General features: G+C 47.2%; 12 protein-coding genes across 12 annotated transcripts; 6 read left to right on the top strand and 6 right to left on the bottom strand.

Moving 5' to 3' along the window:
* Nucleotides 1-384: 384 nt before the first annotated feature.
* PHATRDRAFT_45186 (predicted protein) lies at nt 385-1930 on the bottom strand. The gene has a single exon (XM_002179176.1). The coding sequence runs from the start codon at nt 921-923 to the stop codon at nt 450-452; it is 474 nt and encodes a 157-aa protein (XP_002179212.1). The 5' UTR covers nt 924-1930; the 3' UTR covers nt 385-449.
* On the top strand, nt 1926-2725 carry PHATRDRAFT_34815 (predicted protein; the record flags this gene model as incomplete). The annotated part of the gene is made up of 3 exons (XM_002179393.1): nt 1926-2377; nt 2462-2631; nt 2694-2725. 3 exons carry the CDS (start codon nt 1926-1928, stop codon nt 2723-2725), a joined length of 654 nt encoding a protein of 217 aa, XP_002179429.1.
* An 11-nt stretch (nt 2726-2736) lies between these two features.
* PHATRDRAFT_11743 (predicted protein) lies at nt 2737-3528 on the bottom strand (the record flags this gene model as incomplete). The annotated part of the gene is made up of 1 exon (XM_002179175.1): nt 2737-3528. A coding segment is annotated over one exon (792 nt), but the record flags the coding sequence as incomplete, so codon positions are not given.
* Nucleotides 3529-3886: 358 nt separating this feature from the next.
* PHATRDRAFT_45185 (predicted protein) lies at nt 3887-4801 on the top strand (the record flags this gene model as incomplete). Its single annotated transcript, XM_002179392.1, has 1 exon — nt 3887-4801. One exon carries the CDS (start codon nt 3887-3889, stop codon nt 4799-4801), a length of 915 nt encoding a protein of 304 aa, XP_002179428.1.
* A 1364-nt stretch (nt 4802-6165) lies between these two features.
* Nucleotides 6166-6777, bottom strand: H2B-1b (histone H2B). The gene has a single exon (XM_002179174.1). The coding sequence runs from the start codon at nt 6745-6747 to the stop codon at nt 6397-6399; it is 351 nt and encodes a 116-aa protein (XP_002179210.1). The 5' UTR covers nt 6748-6777; the 3' UTR covers nt 6166-6396.
* Nucleotides 6778-7087: 310 nt separating this feature from the next.
* Nucleotides 7088-7799, top strand: H2A-3b (histone H2A). Its single transcript, XM_002179391.1, has one exon. It carries the CDS (start codon nt 7129-7131, stop codon nt 7507-7509), a length of 381 nt encoding a protein of 126 aa, XP_002179427.1. The 5' UTR covers nt 7088-7128; the 3' UTR covers nt 7510-7799.
* Nucleotides 7800-8011: 212 nt separating this feature from the next.
* On the top strand, nt 8012-9070 carry PHATRDRAFT_45182 (predicted protein; the record flags this gene model as incomplete). The annotated part of the gene is made up of 1 exon (XM_002179390.1): nt 8012-9070. The coding sequence occupies exon 1, from the start codon at nt 8030-8032 to the stop codon at nt 9068-9070; it is 1041 nt and encodes a 346-aa protein (XP_002179426.1). The 5' UTR covers nt 8012-8029.
* Nucleotides 9071-9229: 159 nt separating this feature from the next.
* PHATRDRAFT_34810 (predicted protein) lies at nt 9230-10174 on the bottom strand (the record flags this gene model as incomplete). Its single annotated transcript, XM_002179173.1, has 1 exon — nt 9230-10174. The coding sequence occupies one exon, from the start codon at nt 10172-10174 to the stop codon at nt 9230-9232; it is 945 nt and encodes a 314-aa protein (XP_002179209.1).
* Nucleotides 10175-11296: 1122 nt separating this feature from the next.
* On the top strand, nt 11297-11560 carry PHATRDRAFT_7660 (predicted protein; the record flags this gene model as incomplete). Its single annotated transcript, XM_002179389.1, has 1 exon — nt 11297-11560. A coding segment is annotated over one exon (264 nt), but the record flags the coding sequence as incomplete, so codon positions are not given.
* A 406-nt stretch (nt 11561-11966) lies between these two features.
* PHATRDRAFT_45181 (predicted protein) lies at nt 11967-12547 on the bottom strand (the record flags this gene model as incomplete). Its single annotated transcript, XM_002179172.1, has 2 exons — nt 11967-11979; nt 12009-12547. The coding sequence occupies 2 exons, from the start codon at nt 12545-12547 to the stop codon at nt 11967-11969; spliced, it is 552 nt and encodes a 183-aa protein (XP_002179208.1).
* Nucleotides 12548-14472: 1925 nt separating this feature from the next.
* On the top strand, nt 14473-14952 carry PHATRDRAFT_34807 (predicted protein; the record flags this gene model as incomplete). The annotated part of the gene is made up of 1 exon (XM_002179388.1): nt 14473-14952. The coding sequence occupies one exon, from the start codon at nt 14473-14475 to the stop codon at nt 14950-14952; it is 480 nt and encodes a 159-aa protein (XP_002179424.1).
* Nucleotides 14953-15552: 600 nt separating this feature from the next.
* On the bottom strand, nt 15553-15753 carry PHATRDRAFT_8445 (predicted protein; the record flags this gene model as incomplete). Its single annotated transcript, XM_002179171.1, has 1 exon — nt 15553-15753. A coding segment is annotated over one exon (201 nt), but the record flags the coding sequence as incomplete, so codon positions are not given.
* Between the last annotated feature and the right edge of the window lie 146 nt (nt 15754-15899).

The following is a 15899-nucleotide window of genomic DNA, read 5'->3' as shown; positions in this document are numbered from 1 at the left end:
AGCTCAAGCAGTGAGTTTGCTAAAGTAAACAATGTATCCGAAATCAGCTCCGGTTACATACGATCAAGCAAACGGTAACTTTCTACAGGGCAGTGGCATTCCACACCCAAGCTCAGAAATCGAGTCATGTCCATTTTTGCAAATCAGGAGTCTGGTCCAGGTTGATGAATGCTTTGGTTAGGAGTAGAATATGTTTACCTGTAGAATATCATTATTCACATGAAAAATATGATACTTGAAAATATTTACTATAAGTTACAAAACAAACACGGGAACTGAAGTCCGTGGTCGACAGGTCGACTTGGGAGCGGGTGTTATGCAAATGCAGTAGCGTGTTCAGTAAAAGCCGGCACCAACAACAGTGATGAAAAAACTCATAGCATTGCGTGAATGGAAATGTTTCCATTTGTAAACAGTCGGGATTTATGTTGTAGAAAGTACAAGTGGGGCTATGAGACAATGTCACGCATAGCCTCGGTCAGATGCGGAAGTACATCGGGGTCACTGAGCATTGGTAGACAAGAAAGAGGACCTTCTTTCCGATACGTCTTCAAAAAGGATAACACTGCGGGACTTCGATTTCCGTCGTCTGTGAGCTCCTCCATTCGCATGACCGTCTCAGGAGATAAAAGCCCGTGGGCCGTTGGGAAGGAAGGAAGCGTATCGCAACTGGCAAGAACAGAATTGGAAAGCTTGGTTCGGCTTTTTCTGGGAGCTTCGTTTACACGCGGAGTACCTGGATTCTTCAACATGTTTTGCGCGGTAATGTGAGCGGGCTTCGATGCTGTTGGAGTAGTTGGGTCTTTCTTCCGTCTCTGAGGTGTCGAAGATCGAAATACCTTCTGATTCGTAGACCAGGCGGACGTCCCCGAGAAAAAGAATAGAAGGAAAAGTGCCGCGAGGAATATCCTCGATGAAAGCATTGTATAGATAAGGTGATAAGTTAACAAAGACTCTTCAAAGAGAAGGGTGTAACAACGAGAGGCCCTTTGCTTCAAATGTGTCGCCTGAAATTGTAGTTCGTATCGTGAAGAAGACAGAAAGAGAGCTATTTTGGATGGATGGACGGCTTTGAACAGACCCAGAAACTGAGTGCATACAAATGCACCCGTCAGTGAAATCTAGCCAATGAGAAATCCTTTAAAGTCGCCAAGAAGACTGATGCACGACACCTGGGACAATACTTTGAAAAAAAGTATACTAATTTCCCCAATCCGATTGGAAAATTCAGAAAGTAAAATTGGTTCCGGGTTCTCTGTAGTAACTCTCTTTGAACCTCCTCTCGCGAAAAGATTCGATGCTTCGCTTCCGAGGGGGGAAGCAAGCAGCTATATTGATTCAATGGGGTACACACTGGCGGACACACGCGCTCCTACAAGCCAATTTTTGAAGTTGTCGTCGTGCAAAGAGAGTCAGGATAAGGCGCCCTACAGTCCTTTGGTGAAAGTTGAGATGATGACCTTCTGATGAGAGAAGTCGTGTTGTGGTGATGGTCCAACTGTCTGCGTCAGGTTTTGCTCCTTCCAGCTGGTTGCCTGGAATATTCGCTTTACCCGTAAACCAGAAATCGCTGTTAGGGCGACGCGACTACTATAACAGTGAATCATTTATCAAAATTTCGAAATAATCTTGTTTCTGAACTATTAAGACTTTCTTCACAGCCAGCAAATTACATGCCTTCATGAGAGTAAAGGAGATCTTTCCACAAGACAAATATTTCCAGTCAGAAAAACTAGCTGTCCGTCACAGCCGAATACAGTGAAAGATCAATTTGAAACCAGCATTATCAAACCTAGCTCTACTTCAGGGTTTGCAATATGTGTCGTGCTTGTATGAGCAACGTCAGCAAATTGCGTGCTCTCCTTTCCAAAATCGCAGATCCTGGGTTATCTCATATATTTTTCGCTTCGTAGATATCTTTGATGATGAGGTACAGCAGCTTTCTACTCGTAGTCGCATTTCATGTAACTTGTACGGGCGCGTTCGTTACACCGGCCAACGCAGCAAAATCTACAGCTCTTCCAATGGGTCTCTTCGACGACTGGAGGGCGGGAGGGTCCGGGAAGGATAGCTTGGACGAAGAGTGGGAAAAGCAGCAAGAAATATTGGCGGAACGTCGCAAACCCAAAGCCGAACGCGATAAGTACTTTGAAAAGGTTGAGCAGCGGCGTCAGCAGGCATCTGCAAAGCAGAAGGACATGTGGGCATGGCAGACGAAGAGTTATAGCAAAGGTGAAGATCCAATTGACGAGTGGAAGAAACGACGTGCAGATGGGACCATTTCAGATCTAGAAAACCAGTATGGTGATCCCAAGAAAATAGGGGGGATTCCCATTCCTGGTGCATCTTTCGGAGTAGGCGGAGAATTTGGCGTGGGGTACGTACATCCGCAGTTCCCTGTCACGGTGTTCCCCTGTCCCCCAAAGGTTTCATTCATTCAGTTGCTTGTCTATTTTCGTAGGGGAAAGTTTGACAATGGAGGTCGCTTTGACTTGCGTCTTCCGTACGCTGATCAAGGTTACGTGGACGATGATGCTGATGTAATGGGAAAGATTAGCGCATTTTTCGGCGGTGGCACGAAAAAGAAGGTTGCAACGGTGAAGCCTCCAGAGGAGCCGAAAACGAAAAAAGGTGGGTGGCCGTGGTAAGGAAGGGCCAATTGTCGCTACATCATCTAGCCTTCTTTGCTTTAGAACTAGCTATTGAAGGAGCTGGTCTTTTGTGAGTCCCCTTACTTCGCTCAAAAACAAGTGTTGTGTCATCTGAATATGCAACAACAAACCCATAGCCTTCTTGGTCAAATGATTTAACGCCCTCCATTGTTTGAATATTGTTTTCTGCAAGAAATTGCACCATAAGACCTCTAGCACGCTTGGCATGAACAGAAATTACCCGACCGTCCTCTCTAAATATGACTTTGACGTAATGAATATTTTCAGGCAGCTCGTCCGGAGCGACGGCTGCGGAATATTCATCACTTGCCAAGTTCAGCAAAATTGGAGTTGCGCGGAGCCCAATCTCTCCGCTCAGGCGCCTCGTCACTGATTCCTTCCAGAAGTCAGCAAGTTTGGCCACATTTGGCAATACATTTTTGGTAGCCATTTCTAAACGATAAGGCTGGATTTGATCTAGCGGCCGAAGGATACCGTAGACGGGATCAATTATTCGCAAATTTCGTTGCAAATAATCGACGGCTTCTTGACTGCAGTCTTGAATCCGCAAAGCTTGATAAGCCGCTCCGGAGAATGCATAAATGCATGGCTTGGACTCAGAATTACGTTTGCTATCTTCTATCGTAAACGCTTCCCAGTACTTTAATGCTGTATTTGCAATATTCTCCGAGACGCCAAGTAGTTGCTTTAGATCTTTTCTTTTCTTCAAAGACTTAGCGACTTCCGCCGTGCGATCCAGGTCACAGTCTGCGTGGGTGAGCTTTTGAACATTACCAACATAAGGAGATAAGTCGAGCGTTTTCGCCGGCGATAGAATCATCATTATGCCACGGCCACACTTTTGCTTAGAAGACATGCTCCCGGAAGGTTCTGGAGAGAGAGACGTTTCTTCAGATTTTAGAACATTTGGCACTTCGAGCTAGCAAAATAAGGATGTTTCGGTTCGGCTAAATACTCCGATGGACAGCAATTCCGGAACACGGAGACTTGGGTAAATTCATCGGCTCGTGTCAGCTCCATACATAAGCACGGTAAACAGAGGAAGATTTTGCGCAATTTCCCGATTAGCTCTGTGAAGTGATTTTCTCCATCTTGTTGCGCGCCCAAAACGAAGTTGCTGGAACAAGTCCCTCGTGAGAATTTTGGCACGTCAACAAGTTGTGGAAAACTACTGTCGCACGCCTGACGGAAAACAACCCGATTTTTGCGAATCCATGTTCTATCGCACGACGCGATCACGGGAAAAGAGCAAAGATTTGAACAGATCAAAGAAGATGCAGTACCACTTATTTAATGCCATCCTTGGCCTGGTTGCTGCCTTTTTAATAGGTCGCCTGCCCTTTGTCTCAACGGAGAAATTGCACGGAGCGAGTGAATGCGATTCTTCTGCGGTCACTCCGATTACCGTTCTTGTGGTCGGGGCAACTGGCGCTACAGGCAAGCATGTTGTTCAGCAACTGTTGGAGATGGGGCACAATGTCAGGGTTGTTGTCCGATCCCGACGACGCATGCTTGATATGGTCGATTTTCAACCAAGCGATCATTTTGTCGTCACGGAAGCCTCAATTCTTGAACTTGGCGACGAAGATCTAAAGCAAGAAGTAGAAGGCGTCGATGCTGTTGTAAGCTGCCTAGGTCATAACATGGACTTCAATGGCATTTTTGGACAGCCACGCAGCCTGGTGTCTTTAGCTACGTCGAAATTGACGGAAACCATGAAAGCCACCGCGAAAGCTGGTCGGCCAAAAAAGTTCATTCTAATGAATTCTGACGGTGTCGCGCATCCCGCTGGCACCGATGACACGCGGCCAGTTCTGGAGCGTATACTTTTGGGAGTACTTCGACTCCTCATTCCACCTGTGAAAGACAACGAAAAGGCGGCCAAAGTCGTTCATGAATTCCAAAGCAATGGTACGATTGAGTGGGTTGTCATTCGTCCAACAGACCTAATTGATGGTCAACCTACAGAGTACGTTCTTTACGACAAGCCGGTTGGGTCGCTATTTGGTGGAGGGGTAACTACGCGAGCAACCGTGGCCAAGTGTATTGTGGACCTGATTCTGGATCAAGTACTATGGGAGAAGTTCAAATTTCAAATGCCTGTGTTGCATGACTCCAAGCAGAACTAGAGAATGGACCTGTTGATTCATAACTTATCCATTGACCCGATGATACCACTTCTTCGTTCCCAGTAGATCATCAATATCGGTAATCTGAAAATTCCCAGGCTCCTGTTTCAAAAAATGTGGAAAGCTTTGTCCAGCAAAAGAACGGACGTTCGTTTCCAATCGAACCAGGTGAAGGACCTTTCGAGACTTTCCATCCTCAAATCCCTGCAAGATGTTTCCCGAGGAGATATCCTGGACTTGAAATATCTCTTCGCATTCCACCAGAACCTGCAAGTCGACAGTTGTAAACAAATTGCCTTCATTTTTTTGTAACTGTTTTAACATCCATCCGTAAAACCCTTGAATGCCTTGTATGGGAGACGTCCGCATCATCACATGATACGATATCATTTCATCCAACAACGCAGGGTCTTTTCCAATTGCTTCTCGGGTAAGAAACGGAATGCAAAACAAGGAGTATAGTGTGCTTCGGATGGGGAGCATCTGCAAGCGAATTCGAAACTGGTCCCTTCCACTTTCGTGCGCGGATTGATATAAATCCCGCAACGGTCTACTCAACATGTATTCAACTTCGGGGCAGTACGAAGCTTCCTTCTCACCATCCGTTGCCGCTTCGTTTGGCGAAAAGGAGAAATCCATCTGACCCGAGTCTGTCAATACAGACTTGAAGGGCATCTTATAAACATTTGAGACAATACCAGCAACACCTTGACTAAACGCCCATGTTGACGCTTCCGCAAGTTCTTTCCTCCAGGAGTTTCCCCAGTATGTGTCCAAGAAAGAATAATTCAGAAACACTGAGGCCATAAAGGCTTCCCCTTTCGTCGGCAGTAAAATGTCAGAATTGAATTCGGGACTGCCGGGAGTGAGGCGAGGTAAATAGTTGTCGTCATGCCGCCAAGGGAAGATAGGTCTAGGGCGATGCAGTGTCGCAATGGATTGGCCCAGTTTTGAAGCGGCAGCATCCGCTGCATCAGCGGTAGAATCGACACTCGACAAGCGCCGCTTGGCGTACACAACATTAAGCCATCCTGGTCGGTGTACCGTAATTCTACGCGCCACCGTACAACGATTTACGACCGACATATCGGAGGTATTGACATGCGACAGTGCAGACGGACTGTGTACGGTGCAATTCTATTCCGGGTAATGGAAGTAACACTTGGCAAAACTGGTTCACTGTCAACAGTAAATTTGAGATTCTCTGTCAGAAGAGTATTCGATTCCCATACCGTATATAGAAGTAACGTCTGCCTGTTGGTCGTCTAACTAATACTATCGTATCTCCTATGCGAAGACAAAATAGAAATCTGGTGTTTGTTCCACTTTCTGCTGACTGAGGGGTGTACTAATCAAAAGACTATCAATGGAAATGGTTTTTAAAAAATGTTGTCTACCGCAACCATATGTACCAGCATACATTAATTGGAGCGGTGCGGTGCTCTGTGCGAGATCGGTTCACAACGTTACGCGGCAGCCAAAGAAGCGTTTTTACTTTGATTGAAGGGGTGGATTTTAAAAAATCCGGTTTGTTTGTGTGTTTCTCTCGTTTCACAGCATACATTGTCAGTGAATGCATGTCAGAATATGAGCATTTAAGAGCTAGAGAACTTAGTGACCGCCTTCGTTCCCTCAGAGACGGCGTGCTTGGCGAGTTCACCGGGAAGCATGAGACGGACGGCGGTCTGGATTTCACGACTGCTGAGCGTTGCCTTCTTGTTGTATGTGGCGAGCTTACCAGCTTCGGTAGCAATACGCTCAAAAATATCGTTGATGAAGGAGTTCATAATGGACATGCCCTTCTTGGAGATACCTGTGTCCGGGTGAACCTGCTTCAAGACCTTGTAGATGTAAGAACTGTATGTTTCCGTACGCTTCTTGGATTTGGTGCCGGTGGCGGCCTTCTTCGGCGCCTTGGCGGATTGCTTGGAGGGTGTCTTGGCCATCTTGACGAATGTTGTTCAAAGAGATACTTCTATCAGTTTTGTGTCATCAGATGTTGCGGACGGGAATGCCTTCCCTGCCGAACATGTTTAAATTGTACCAGACAAGCGTAGATTATACACAGTAGTACTCATTCAACATCGTTTCTACACGATACGCGCCGTTGCTTTCGAAATGACAAGAATTGGGTCCGTTCGTCGGTCCGTCTTGTCGAACTTGGCGCGGTTGAAAATACGTAACTCTCGTAGTGGTTCTACACAATCGGGTCACAGTCGAAATTGTTCTCTGCGCCGGATTTCTTGGCCGGCTGCGAGTTTGGAAGCTCTCACAAAATCGTTGCAGCACTTGAATTTTAGCGTTTCAAAGAATCATCTACATCAATCATGTCTGGAAAAGGAAAAGGAAAGGGCGGCCGTGGTGATAAGAAATCCACCACTGCCTCCGCCAAGGCTGGGCTTCAATTCCCCGTCGGTCGTATCGGACGTTACCTCCGTCAGGGCAAGTACGCCACTCGTATGGGAGCTGGCGCTCCTGTCTACCTCGCGGCTGTGCTCGAGTACCTTTGCGCCGAGATTCTCGAACTTGCCGGCAACGCCGCCCGTGACAACAAGAAGAGCCGTATCGTTCCCCGTCACATCACTCTTGCCGTCAAGAATGACGAGGAGTTGAACAAGCTTCTCGGAGGTGTCACCATTGCTGCCGGTGGTGTCTTGCCCAACATTCACGCTATTCTTCTTCCCAAGAAGAGCGGACCTACCAAATAAACAGATTTAAGTCGCCTTACAGCGCAAGTCGACTGCATTTGTTGGTCGACATTCACAAACAAACCGGATTTTATCAAATCCACCCATACGTCAAAGAAGCTCGCTCCCAGTCAGTACACATGCCAAACCGATGGTTTGACAGTACAATTGTTTCTGTTTTATATTTCGCTGTCACACATGCGTGGGAATCATCTTTCGAAAATATGCTTATGTTAGCATACAGGAGTGAGACGTCATCATGTTACAGGTAATTGTAATTACTAACTCTAATAGCAACCTCAAATTGAGTCACTAGGAGAAGTGAATCACATCTGGAAGACGAACAGTCAGTAAATGTGTAGTTTTTCATAGCGCTGAAACATCCACGCTGATAGATCGTATTACAGGCAGTGATCGTAAACACAGCTTCATGGCTGTGAACTAGACCTCTCCTTTTGCGTAGCCGTCTTCTACAGAGCAGCGAACTAAATCAATAACGAAGAGGATCTGCAACCTCACAGTCAGGGATACGGAATAGATCATGTCACTCTCCGGATCCTTCCAATACGTGCTCATCCCAGCGGACGCTTCCCAGCCTATCAAGATATGTTCGGCCGACAAGTCTGGAGGGTTGGAGAACGATCTGCTCGTCAAAAATGCAAAGAATTTCTTTCACGATCTCACAGGATCAAGGGCGAGAGCGCAAAAAATGGAAGAGGCCGGACCAGAGGAGCGGAAGGCACTGGCTGATCAAATTCGTCTACAACTTGACTCATCGCCCGATTTGACGGACCGACTGAAAAATATGGATGACAAATCTGTACTGGATATGGTATACAAGTCGCAGGCCCAGCCTTCGTGCGACATAATGGCCTTGACAGTACCATGCGCCGGTAACAATTTTAAAGCAGTCAGCATGTACTCGGCGGACAGTGCCAAACAGCACGGCCTGCCGCAGAACGGACGAGCAACGGCGTTGATGACTGCGTGCGGACACGCAGCGGTCGACGGTGGTGTATACGGCGACGCCTTTGTGGGACGTGCGTTGGACAATGAAAACACTGATGTTTGGGCCCGCATTGATTTTTTGCCCGCAGACGCGGATCCCGGCGCCGACTGGTGTCGTGCGGCACGCGGTCAGGGGGGTGGCGGAGGGTCGGGGACGAAAGCCGCGTCGTCTCTCTCGAACTTGGTGACGCAACAACAATTCGCAATGCAAGGTAACGGCAACAAAGTGCAAGCTATCGACGGTATGCCAGGGTCGGAAACTAATTCCTTGTTCGGGCTGAATGGGGCTCCACCAGTACAAGAAACATGGGGAACCTGGACGCAAACAGATACGGAAGTAGAATTGAAATTTCCTGTGTCTAGTGGAACCAAGTCGAAATATTGCAAGCTCAATTTTGGTAGATTGAGGCTCAAAGTTACCGTGGCTGGCCAGGTGTTACTGCAAGGGTCTGTTTTTGACCCGATACCGCCAGATGAATGCACTTTTACTTTACAGGATGAAGGCATTGGTCGTGAATTGTGTGTCACTTTATACAAAACGGAGCCTCGCACCTGGTCGTATATTGTAAAGTAGACCATGCGCTTTTTTAGTTTATTCAAAAATGCCAACAAGCCGGCAGAGAGAGGGAGCGAAAATGGACAAAAGTGGGAAAAACCTACAGCTATAATAAAAGTCAATACGAGATCGCGGCATTAGCAAATACACTGTCTCCAACAAAGAAGGTAGTCCGCTTTATGCAACATCAGGAACGTTTCCGGTGCAAGTGAAAGCGACCAGCTCAGGGGAACCTTCCCCTTCACAGTTGGTCGCAGTGAAGTGCAGGTCACAAAAGCTCAGCTCGTCCAGTTCCAAGGGTTCCCCTGATGGCCACCACAGCGGTGTAGCTGGAGTATCGGATGAGTGCACCTTCAACAGGCGTTCCAGTTCACTCCGTATTTGAATCTTTACTCGTTTGGAGTTTTTTGCCTTGGAGATGTCGCTCTTGTGACAGGCAACAAAGATCAGGGGTTTCTGCATTTGACGACGCCCTTGCCTGTGCACATAAGCGAGCAAATTGAACAGGGTGTCGGCCGCAGATGCAACGGGTTGGGTTGAGTCCAGGACGAGAACGATTCGCGGCTTGTCTTTCAAAATTGGCTGCAAAGCGTCATCGGACAATGGCGCATGACCCGGCCAGTCCATATACCGGATTGAAGGTCCGTGTTCGTTTTGTAAAGTAATGCCAACGTTTGCTTTGATGCTCTGAACAGTCGGCAAGTTCGATTCCCCAAAACAGAGTTGATAGAACAAGCGCGTTTTGCCAGCTCCGGGTGGTCCACAGAGAAGAACTGTCTCTTCGTAATGCTGTGTCGTCTCTGTTTGCTTTGGCGATAGCACGTTATCTTCGTCTTCGTCAGCAATCGCCCGACCGGAACCCGTAATGCGAGACGTTACAAATCGAAGGAGTAGAAAGACGGTCCAGGCCAACAAGAAGGTAACAGTGAGTGTAAGCGTCGCTTCCGGTTCAACAAAGGGTTCAAGCTTCGGGTCAATCCTTTCTATAGCTTGTATTACTGGTGGTGGAAGATACGGGGTGATCGCTTTGCGAATCGTGGTTTGCGGTAGATTGGCAAAGCGTGATCTGGGTCGATTGGATGGCATTTCGGGCCGTTTGGTGGCGGCTCTTTCGCTCGACATGCTCCAAGTTACCGTAACTACTTAAGTGTAATAGACGAAATACGGTGACGTAAATGATGAAGGCGTTTCTTGGGTTTCATCAACCGCGTCGTATTGTCTCGTATCAAAAGGCGCATTGCATATCACAACTTTCATGGTCATTTTGTCCACTGTTGGGTGCTAACGGTCAGTCCGTCGTCGTGTCTTTTGGGTTGCTTTGCGGCAAGGCACGTCCATCGTCGTCTTTTGCGACAAAGAGAAATATTACCAAGATTGACAGTGAAACCCGGATGGTGAAACAGGAAAATGTCTGAGTGAAGCTGACGTCAGCTTTCGGAAGAATTTCTGATCAAGCTTCCTACGCAATCCCGCTGGACTATTGACGATCCGTTTCCTTTGGTACACGTGCTCTATCGTGACCATGGCGCCAAGGTAGAGGCGCACCAGGAGAGTAACGGAGCAGCCTTCCGTAACGCACGTTTTGCACGGACGAGAAAGCTAGACGATTTACGTCCTGTAGAGTCTTGTGGAACCATGAAACGAAAGGTGACCACCGCCTTTCTCGCGACGGCCTGCCATTGGAACTTCGAGGCGGAAGCTTTTCAAATGGTGTCGACGGCATCAGTCACAAGATACCATTCGCCGTTAAGCCGAACACTGCTGTTTGCCGAATGGAAGGATTCCGACAATCTTGACTCAAATAAATGGAGAGCAAACGACGATATGAATCTTGCGGATCAACCAGACTGGCAAGAAGCCTTGTTGAACAAACAGGATGGTTCTTTCTGGAGTACTTTCGAACCAAGCAATGAAGATGACGACTCGATCGACAAGTCCCCATCCGACAATACGTCTGCTCTAGTAGAAGAAGAAGATGCTTCAGAAGCTTGGCTGAAGGTACTTGCCGAACTTTCGGCGGAAGAAGTGGAATTTAATATCCAGGAAGCGGAGCGTGCCGATAAGGCCCGACAAATGCAAGAATGGGGCTTCGAGTCATCTCTCATTGCGTCTGTTTTAGGCGTTGCGACCGATGCCAGTCTTGAAGACTCTGACGAAGTACAGGGTATGCAAGCGTACCGAGAAACATCCTATCTTGATGAAGTGGACTTGCAAACGGTGGAATCGCATAGTACGGTTGAGAAGGATGAAGAAACAGGCGAACCCTTACGTACACAAATGGTATACGTTGACGAGCATTCCTGTATTGGTTGCACGAATTGTGCCATGATTGCCCAATCAACGTTCTTCATGCATCAAGAGCATGGTCGAGCTCGTGTTTTTCAACAGTGGGGTGACGATCAAGAAACGATTCAGGTTGCCATTGAGACCTGTCCTGTGGATTGCATTCATTACGTTCCATACGACGAACTAGTTGCGCTAGAGAAAGACCGCCGCGGTCAGAACATCAACTTTAAGGCTCGCTTAGTATCACAGGCCGAAGGCAGTGCTGCACCTTCCCATCGAGTCGGAGGAGGTCAATTTACGGCTCCCCAAAACATTTCAGGGAACTCGGGCAGCCGGTGCAGCAATTGTCCAACACGTGGGTGCGCTGACTGTCCCATGTACGGCGTGGGCAAGAATCCTTTCTTTGAAGAAAAGGAAAAGGAGCGCAAGGCTCGCATTGCCAAACGACGTCTCCTGGAACAACGGGAACTAGATCAAAAGACGGCTGACTTGTAGCTACATACAGTGAACACATGTCTGATTGCCAGCTATAAGAGCTAGTCATTAAGTATACGCAAAGTCAAAGAAATCCTCTTCGAGCTGCATAGCCTGTAAGAACCGTGCTTTGCACTTTTCCTTTTCTGCATCGTCAATCATATTCCCTTCAGTGTCAAGCAGTTGCCGAAGATACGATACAACCCCTTCAAATTCAGGACCGGAATGCAAGTCCACCCACTCATAAGTAGTGAAGTCCTCACGAACAGTCACATCCTTCACCAAGTCTGCCCACGACATATATGTCCATTCGCATACCACGATCACCGACAGCATTTCGCCCAGAGTGCCGTTTTGGGCGACCTGCCGCATAAGATTGCAAAATCCGGTCGTACACGCAGCGTCGGGAATCGTTTTCCGTTCTTCTGAGGAACAGTTCATGCTTTCAAAGCATCTTTCAAAATACGTGTTTTCTTTTGCTGTAATGAGGGCAAGAAATTGACAGGCCGGGATGCGATCGCTTAGGCTGCGAGCGTTGGCCACGATCGACGCCAAGAGAACAACGAAATCGTCGAGAAAACGATGGTCTTGGACTAGATACTTTTTCAGCACTTCCCGATCGATTGTCCCTGCGGCAAGTTCCTTTGTAAATCTGTGCGTAACCACGCGGTTCCACTGCTCGCCCGAGGAGGCTTTGAGTTTTTCGGTAAAGCGAGTCCCTGTGATAATCGACATGTTTGTGCAACAAGTGCTGTGGCAAGGGGTAAAAAATAAAATTTTTACGGAGCCGTCCCGGGGTAAACTTATCGCTATGTTAGAATTGTGTGTGTAGCACAAGAGACATTTCGGCATGTCACACGATGCCGCAGACGGTGCGTGTGTCATCCGTCGCTACTTTCCTTTGTCTGTGCAACTATGGAGACCATTTCATTGGTTCTAGTAACATGTAAAGGATAACTACTCTAAGAAATACTGCGGGAGCTCTTTTCACACTTCTGGTTGGTAATCACCAATTGGAAAAGAGCATCTCGTAGGGCACTAACAGGCCAACAATTGTTCTAGGCATAACATACTTTCATTATCCAGAAAGGATTGCTTTGGTCTACAATAGATTGGGAAACGTCCTAGCCATGCCAGGCCGGGCCAGCACTTTCAAACATTGAGATAATCTTTGATTGTCGATCTGTAGATGTAAATGTCAGCAATTTCTAAAAACATATCCGATGAACATTATCAAAATGAAGTCTCATACCTGTCTTACATGACAAGCAATTCATCTTTTCTCAAAACTTGGCCGGACTTACTGTTACATTAGCCTGTTCCTATGAAGACGGAACTAATGGAAACATGGAGAAACAGGCATGGGTGCAAAGTATCAGGATAGCTTGGTGTTGCCCAACAATTTCATAAAGATGTGGCTGACAGGATTCTCTTCTTGCAAGTCTGATTCACTTGCCAAATGCTTCACAAATATAAAGACCAGATTCCAGCAAATCACCTTAGGAATTTCATCACAAGGACTCCCATTTCTAACTGACTGTGAGACAATCAAATGTTGACGGTATATATCCAAATTTCTTATTGCCGCAATCAGAGAACTCTACTCCATTTACTAGTCCCTGCAAATGGAACTGAGTTTTTAATAAATTCCAGTGCCTCTCTAGCCGGGGGCTGCGTCTTGTGCTAATAGAAGTATTGACCCTCATCATTGGAAATTTGCTGGCAATTTGTTTTCGACCGAGAAACCAACATTTTACTCTTGATGGATTGCCCAGACAGCATTGATCCCCTAATAGGGTTTCCCTTGTACTTTGGAGCTCACAGTGAACCCTTTCTTCACGGATTGGCATCACACCTAAATCTTGGGCATACTCTACAACTGGAAGGGAAGCACAAGCATTGAACAAAATACTGTTGGCACATACACCGGATGCATGCAGTCATACAATCTGATGCCGGCGCAATTTTACCAACTGCAAAGTGATCAGATTTTCCTCATCAGATCATGATAGAGTGCGACAGTCAGAATAAGGATATATACTCGAAATTTTGGGTAAGGCGTTAGGTCAATGGTTGTACTTTGGAGCTCACAGTGAACCCTTTCTTCACGGATTGGCATCACACCTAAATCTTGGGCATACTCTACAACTGGAAGGGAAGCTATCCGTGGATCCATTGCACGTCGAAAGAAATAAACTGACTGTGAACACGTTCAAGGCAAGGGCTGAAGTAAGCACTGCGTTGCAAGTCTAGTTAACTTATTTTGAAGTGATCATCGAACAGTCCGCTTTTGACATAGTGTTGTTTCAACGGTATGGGACATTGCTGCATTGCAAACAAAACAAACAAGTACCAGAAATTGTAGCCTTGTAGAGATGTAGACTGCTTCAAGACGGATGCGTTTTTGTCCATTTGGACAAAATAAGTCCGTCCTACGACATGTGTTAGGTTTCGCCAATACTGTGGCTCCCTCATGGACCGCAGTGAAATCACTGTGATGTCAACTACATACATAATTTTTGTAAATCACGATCGCGGAACCGTTCTTTTCCATTCGAGTAGAGGCAAGGATGCATTTCGAGGAGATCTTTCGACAGGCACAAGATCTATAAATCTTTTATCCATCTATCTGTTGGTATATTCTATCTGTTATCAACGATATGAGTTCTGACAAGCCTGCGGATTACGGTGCCCTTGCGGACACCGAGGCTTCCGAGGCGGATGAATCGTTCGATGTGTCCAACACTTACTACCTTAAGGACACAAGTACGAATTTGACATTTAAGCAGCGGCTGCGCAAGCTAACGCTGGTCGCTTCCCCATTGTTAGTTGCTGGTCTGATCATGTTTCTTTTCGCGTTATTCTTGAGGGGGGCTTTAAATTCAGGTCCGAGTGCAGAGCACGCCGGCGGCACTACTGTGCATTCCACATCCTTCAGCGATACTACCGATTCTTCCCGATCGGATACAGTACCACGAGGCCTGCCGCCAAGCAGATCCTCAAAGCCGACTTCGGCTAGCACATCATCCCGTGATGCACCTAGTATTGGGGCCTGTTCCGCGCACCTTGCGTGTGCTGCTTTGGTGGGGGATTGCTGCCCAACCAAGGGTGGTATAACGCTCGAATGCTGCCATGCTTAACTTTTGTTTACAGTTAGTAGCCTTTGCTTGCAGTCTGAACTAGAATCCGCGTTTGATAAGTTCCTTTTCTTAATAGTACCTGTATTAGATCCATGCTTAAAAAGCAATGAGGAGGGCGTATGCTTTCCGTATTTTCACGGTCAAATACTACTCACTCGGCGTTCCCTGGAACTTCAGGCAAGGCACTCTGCAATTTCCCGAGACTTTCTAAAGGTGACGACGCCTCATTCCCCGAGGTGAGTGCCGAGGAAGGTTCCCCTCCTACTGATGTATTCGGAAAGTCTATTGCTTCATCCTGTCTGCCGGGCGTTTCGCCGCCTTCACCGTCAGCGGGGATTTGGTGATCATCGTACCAAAGGTTCTGGTTCGCTCCAGGCCCAGAAGGAGGTAATGCCGAAGTATATTGTGATTCCTGGTAACTTCCATCGCCATGAATAACACCGTAGGAACCTGACGCGTCTCGGTCGTCGAAATCCTTGGACCGAATTTGCTTGTGCTGGACCTTCAAACGCTTGTTTCCAATCTGCAAGATATAATCCCCAAATGTTAGGACACAAGATCGATGAAAATGTGAAGCAGATTTTCACATACGAAACTTACAGCAAACCCATTTAATTCTTTAATGGCCAAAGCGGCCGACGCAGGCGAATCGTAGGACACAAATCCAAAACCCCGGCTTCGACCCGTATCCTTTTCCACCATGATCCGGACACTGAGCAAATTTCCAAACGGGGCGAATAACTGATACATATCAGCGTTGGAGAAATGATTGGGGATGTGAAAGATGAAAAGATTCGCACCGTCAGGGCCTTTGTTCGAAGCTGTCGTCTGGATTGGAGGCCCAGGAGAAGAGACCGGGTAGTACTGCCCATAGGGCGCCATCGGGGTGGCTATGGGGCGTCCACCAGGATACGCCATATGCATACCGACCGTTGGACGTGGTTGCA

Source organism: Phaeodactylum tricornutum, chromosome 6, assembly GCF_000150955.2.
Source record: "Phaeodactylum tricornutum CCAP 1055/1 chromosome 6, whole genome shotgun sequence".
NCBI lineage: Eukaryota > Bacillariophyta > Bacillariophyceae > Surirellales > Neidiaceae > Phaeodactylum > Phaeodactylum tricornutum.
The sequence above is the reverse complement of the archived record's forward strand: the minus strand, read 5'-3'. Positions and strand labels throughout refer to the sequence as shown.

Excerpts from the sequence above, each read along its gene's own strand:
- PHATRDRAFT_45186 (XM_002179176.1), bottom strand. The coding sequence starts at position 923 with ATGCTTTCATCGAGGATATTCCTCGCGGCACTTTTCCTTCTATTCTTT.
- H2A-3b (XM_002179391.1), top strand. The coding sequence starts at position 7,129 with ATGTCTGGAAAAGGAAAAGGAAAGGGCGGCCGTGGTGATAAGAAATCC.
- H2B-1b (XM_002179174.1), bottom strand. The coding sequence starts at position 6,747 with ATGGCCAAGACACCCTCCAAGCAATCCGCCAAGGCGCCGAAGAAGGCC.